This window comes from Choloepus didactylus, chromosome 6 (assembly GCF_015220235.1).
Source record: "Choloepus didactylus isolate mChoDid1 chromosome 6, mChoDid1.pri, whole genome shotgun sequence".
NCBI classification, from domain to species: Eukaryota; Metazoa; Chordata; class Mammalia; order Pilosa; family Megalonychidae; genus Choloepus; species Choloepus didactylus.
The window spans coordinates 22,838,754-22,844,841 of NC_051312.1; the positions used below are offsets into that span (position 1 = coordinate 22,838,754).

The window sequence follows — 6,088 nt, forward strand, 5'->3', positions numbered from 1 at the left end:
ATTCAAGACTCACCATGTTTGTAGACTAACTTTATTGAGGTAAAATAAATGATAATAGATGATATAGACCAAAAAAAGTTGGCTAAGTATGAAATGTATAATTTGAAAGAAATAAATGCTGTGTATTTGACCTAATAGAAGGAGATTCATTCTTAGAAAAATATTTTTATGAATGATGGTAACATTTCCTTTGTTATCAATATGAAAAAAATATATCAAGTTAATTATTGATATATCATTCTTGGCTTCCAGGTCTTCTTGAGATTATTTCTTAAAATAAATATTTTATTATTAATTATTATAATTGCTGACAAATATACAAATTAGGTGGGAATTTTATATATTTCAAATGTTTGAAGCTTATTTAAAGTTTTTGTTCAGAAAGTAAAAAATCTACAGGTAATCTATTAGATATGAATGCATTCTCAAATAAAAATATACTCCTGATTTCAAGTATTTGACCTTTTTTTTGAATCGTCATCCTCAAATTTAAAAAATAGGTCTGAATTGAAATAAAATATCAAAATATTAATAGTATATTTATTTTACCTTATTTCAGTTCTGTTGAAGTTGCTTCTTTCTCTCTGATTGACAGTTTATCATATATATATTTTTTTATTTAAAAACTGTTTGAGATCTATACAAACTTGCTTTTGAACAGCAAGTGCTCTTTGTAGAGGATATAATCACTTCTTTCCTGAGGGGATATCTTCTCCCTCTTCACATCAAAAGTGCTGGCCTAAAAGGCACCCCAGTGTTCTTTTTTACTTTAATTGCTCTTTTTCACTTTAATTATTATTCTTGTTATTGTGTGCTAATGAAGGTGTCAGGGATTGGTTTTAGGTGATGAATGTACAACTATGTAATGGTACTGTGAACAATCGAATGTACGATTTGTTTTTGTATGACTGCGTGGTATGTGAATATATCTCAATAAAATGAAGATTTAAAAAAAAATTGCTGGCTAAATGTTCCTGCTTACAATTAATTTGGTGTTTTTTCCAACTGACCCTTTCATGATTTACCAGACTTTCTCTGCAGTCTCTCTATGGAATATCAATTTATGTACCTTCCATTTCCCAAATACAGTCAGAGTGCATGTCCTGGAAGAAGTCAGACTCTTAATTGATGATACTACCTGCAGGAAACAGTTGAATCTACTGTCTCCTTACCTTTCATACTTTATCTCCTCTGAATAGACATTTTAGCAAATCCTGCCTCTTTTTAGCATCATCTGAATATGCTCTGTGTATTTTCTCATCATTATGATGTACTAATTTGCTTTGTAGGAATAGACATTTATGGTCCTGGAGTAATGTTATGAAGACAAAGGCAATTCTGGTTTTTGAGAAACTAAGATTATTTTATCCATATTGTGATGTCCTCTAAGACAACATGGGAGCCCCTGAATAGACAAACCTAGCTCATTAATGAATACTATAGACAAAGACTAAGAAAAAATTCATATAAAAATTAAAAAAAAATTCAATTCTCTCTCACATTGCCACATTAAATAATTTAACATTTCCCAATTTCATCTCCCATTCATGCACTTTTGGAGGACATAGCCAAAGGGAAAGTAAATCATAATATTTGGGAAATAATCTAAGAAATATTCATTCTTTCTGAAGTTCTTTCTCATGGTCTGTGCACAAAGATCCTCAATATTCACAAAAGTGAGTTTTCACCAGCACTGTCAATCTTGAGTACTGGTCACATGTTATGTCTCAAATGCTCCCCGCTCCAAGAATATTGATGATGGGTTAGATGTTCCCTCATTCCCATGAAAATGGAGGAGAAACAAGTAAAAAGCAGGGGAAACAAGGTTTTCACAAGAAAAACTATTTACCCTACAAAGGATAACCAAAAAAGGATAACCAAGTACATATTCTTTCAATTTAATCAAGGAGATAAAAGCAGGAAATAGAAATATAGTAATTTTTCCTTCTCTAGTCAAGACAGTCATATAATTTCAATATTTTAGAACCAAAATTCAAATTAGTGGATTGGTATTTATAAGGCTGTTTTATATTGCTTATGCCTAATTAATCCAATTATAGTTAGATGTTATTTAAAGTACAGTTTGTTTTAAAATATCCCATGAATTACAGTTCTCAAAATAAGTAGCAATATGCAGATGCATTGTTACTACCATTGTCATTTTATTCCTTATTCTATTTCCAAACCTGAGGATGCAAATCCAGAAATAAATTTGAATCATGACAAGGCATTAACTCTATCATGCTATAGAGATGAAGTGCTTGGACAATGTTGGCAGTCCCACTGAGGACAGATTCATAGACTGCATCTTGGATAGGAGAAACTGAAAACTGGGGAAGATATGGATCATAGGCATTTGTGAAATGTGTACCAAAAATAACCTTTTGGACAATCTGCATTCAGTAACTCAGATTTGGTATCAAAGCTCCCAGTAGCCTGCCAGCAATTTAAAATTCCATGTGTTTTTCCACATCAGATATATTATTCTGGTCTGAGCTGAACATTATTAAATATCTAATTCATATGAGTCTCATATGAAGGTATCAGTCTTATCATCCAGAGAAAATGTGGTATGTGTGAACTTTTAAAGGAAAAAAATAATAAAATTATGAAAGAGGTAAATTGTATTTTGCAGTTTTGTTTACAGTTTGGGAAAAAAAATCACTGGCAATAGCACATTTAAAAATAAGATTTCTTTTGGTGTTGCTCTGCATCTGATTTCTATTTTTATTGTTTTTTGAGTTCATGTTACTTGGCTTTATTGGACACCACTATTGGGGGATGAAGCTATGTCCTTACCATCATATCAATATATCTTTATTGGTTGCCCTTCAAAAGTATTGTTTGTCTTTCTACTAATGCTTACCAAATATAGCATTTAGGATGATTCTAACACACAGTCTTCTTCTGTAATGCATGATTTGGGCATGGTGACATTCATTATTGAAATAATACTTCAATCTGTTCTTTATATTTTTTTATGCTTCCTGTGTAAGCATTCTGTTTCCCAGCTAAATAAACCTATGCCATGCTCTTCCTGAAACAGGACTTTTTTTTTTTTACTTTGTTTTTCTGTCTCTTACCAGTATATTGTAAATTCTGACACATCTTCAGCACAAACTAATTAGTTAATTTATTTATTTCCTTCTTACATTTGTTTTTTAACATCACACACACATACAATTTCACAAGACTAAGGGTTTGGATGGATCCCAATTCTGAAACGCAGATGAGTTTTGATGTATATCTTAATCAGGTTGATAGCTGCTTTCAAAACTTCAAAATTCCATGGTCTAATAGTCATCATCTTATACTTTAGAAAAAAAGGCTTGAACAATAGTTTTTATTAAGTGACTGAAGTAGCCCAAGAACTCTACTGATGGACAGACTCAGGGATGCTGCATGGATATTCACAACAGCATTAAAATCACAAAATTTAAGGAGAATCTTAAACATAGCATATATCAACTTCCAGGCAAAGCAAATAATTATATCAAAGTCAGCAACAATTGACTGTTTCTGCTTTCTGATGCCACACATTCCATTTAGCATCCATTCTATGTTGTCAATACAGCTATGAAATCCTTAATGTATCCTATTCTACAAATTAAATATTCTCACATCAATTCAAGTAGTACTTTGCATTTGATTTCTTTTTCAGATACCCGGGCCATTTTTGGTACTATCTTTTTGACATTATATTGTTTGCCTTTGTTCTCGAAAACAGATTGACTCCAAAAACATACTATTTTTTACTTTATTTGGATCAGTATGAAGTCAGTGGGAATATTACTTCAGTTTTCCTGGCACTAGCCTTATCTTATTTCTGTTTACAGAATGCATGACTTACCATATCATGATAAATATTTAGTGCATGTCAGTTGATATTTAATAAAATATATCCAAAATTATTTTAAATATTTATATTGAAACTTTTTTTAATTTTTCTTTTCAGCCTAAACACAGCACTTCATCTCTAAATGGTGTCATCCTACTATTTTTAGTTTATTATTTGGATACATGTAATTCCTCAGTCTTGATTGCTTCATTCTTTCCAAATTGTTTGCTTTCTTTTCCAATTTTGCTACATTCACAGGTTTTGTAAACAAGTCTCTATGTAACTTTACCCAAACACTGATAAAGATTCCATTAAAATACAAAATATAAGTGAACCTTTATCTATGTACCTCCATTTTAATCGTTTTGATTTAATATTGAGATTGATTTGCAATTGTTCTTTATTGACAATTGAGAGAAGATTTTCTTGAGGAAAAAGCAAAACCATGAGTCTAAAAATTGTTGGTCAGATTCATCCATTGAACATTGATCTAGCTCAATGGAACAAAGCATCATTTGAATTTCTTGCAGCAGCTGAGTGTGTGTTTGCGTGGCTCTCTGTGTGGGGACAGTTGGCTCTGTATGTCTGTGTGTGTGAGAGAGACTGACAGAGAGAAAGGGAGAGGAGCAATTGGAAAGTTTTGAGGAGAAAAGAAGGGAATAGAGTTTTAAGTGGCTCATTCCAATGAATCAACACTTTTCCTTGTGGCACATTTTTGTGGCAAACACACATTTTATTCTTATAATGTTTGTGTGATGGCTGGAGAAAAGGAAATAAAAGGTGAAGAGTTGAGAGTTGTAATAAAACTACAGTACTGAAACTTTAAGCATCTTCCTTCCATCTTTCTGGAGGAAGATACTTAAATAAATTAATTAAATTAAAAAGGGAAATTACATTTTTATATAAAGCATTTCTAATATATGTAACATAACAACATCTTACAAATCATACAAAAGATGGAAAGGAATACATAAGGAATAAAAGTGTCTATTTGATTAATTTCATGTAACATTGCAAATTTTTCCCATAAACATTTAATTTTCTTATTTCTACTGCTAAGATTTTTTTTTTTACAAATAAGCCCTAATTTTTGAAGGCACAGGCAAGATATACAATAATTGCAAGAAGAAGGTGCCATGTTCCTGTATCAGTCTGGTAATCTACCTTACCAATACTTGGATGCAGATACTCGAATATTAACACCATGTGTTTACTTTGAAATAGTGTTATTAAAAGCCGCATGGTTAAACTAGTTTTGAAAGTTAATTAAAAGACCTTTTTTAGTTCAGAAAATTAACCAAACTGTCACAGAAATGAAGGAGTTTTTTTCCTGGTAATTGTATTCCATAAAGCTTTCTTTACTTCCTTATTCCTGAGGCTATAGATCAGGGGATTCAACATGGGGATCACCACTGTGTAGAACACAGAAACCACTTTGTCCTGATTCAGGAAATAGCTGGAACTGGGTCTCAGATAAGTATAGATGGAGGTGGCAAAGGACAGAATTATAGCTGTCAGATGAGAGGCACAAGTTGACAATGCTTTACGCCTCCCCTCCCCTGAATGCATACAAAAAATGGAGATGAGAATATAGGAGTAGGAGGTGAGAATTATCAGCAGAGCCCCAACCAAATTTACACCAGCAAAAGTGGAAACAATGCTTTCATTCACGCTGGTGTCAGAACAAGAGAGCTTAAATATTGGGGGGCTGTCACAGAAGAAGTGATGGATTACATTTGGACCACAGAATGGCAAACTGCTTATATAACTGGTGTGAACCATGGAGTTCAACAATCCTGCTGCCAAGGCCCCACCTGCCATCTTCATGCATACTGTCCTGGACATGATTAAGGGATAACATAGTGGGTTGCATATGGCCACATAACGGTCATAGGCCATTAATCCAAAGAGGATGTATTCAGTTGTTGCCAAGGCAATGAAAAAGTACATCTGCAGGAAGCAGCCAGCAAAGGAGATAGTTTTCTTCTGAGATAATAAATCTACCAGCATCTTTGGGGTGATAGTGGATGAATAACAAACGTCCACAAAAGACAAGTTAGTCAGGAAGAAATACATGGGTATGTGAAGTCTAGAATCAATTCTAATTAGGAGAATCATCCCAATGTTACCCACAACTGTAAGTATGTAAATCAGAAAAAATAGCAAAAAGAGGATAATCTGTTCCTCCATGGATTTGGCCAGTCCCACCAGGATGAACTCATTCAGTGTAGTATAATTTTTTCTGGCCAT

At 32.8% G+C, this 6,088-nt stretch overlaps 1 protein-coding gene across 1 annotated transcript; it reads right to left on the reverse strand.

Moving 5' to 3' along the window:
* Nucleotides 1-5,143: 5,143 nt before the first annotated feature.
* LOC119538808 (olfactory receptor 5F1-like) lies at nt 5,144-6,088 on the reverse strand. Its single transcript, XM_037841989.1, has one exon. It carries the CDS (start codon nt 6,086-6,088, stop codon nt 5,144-5,146), a length of 945 nt encoding a protein of 314 aa, XP_037697917.1.

Coding starts and splice junctions, on each gene's coding strand:
- LOC119538808 (XM_037841989.1), bottom strand. CDS start 6,088: ATGGCCAGAAAAAATTATACTACACTGAATGAGTTCATCCTGGTGGGA.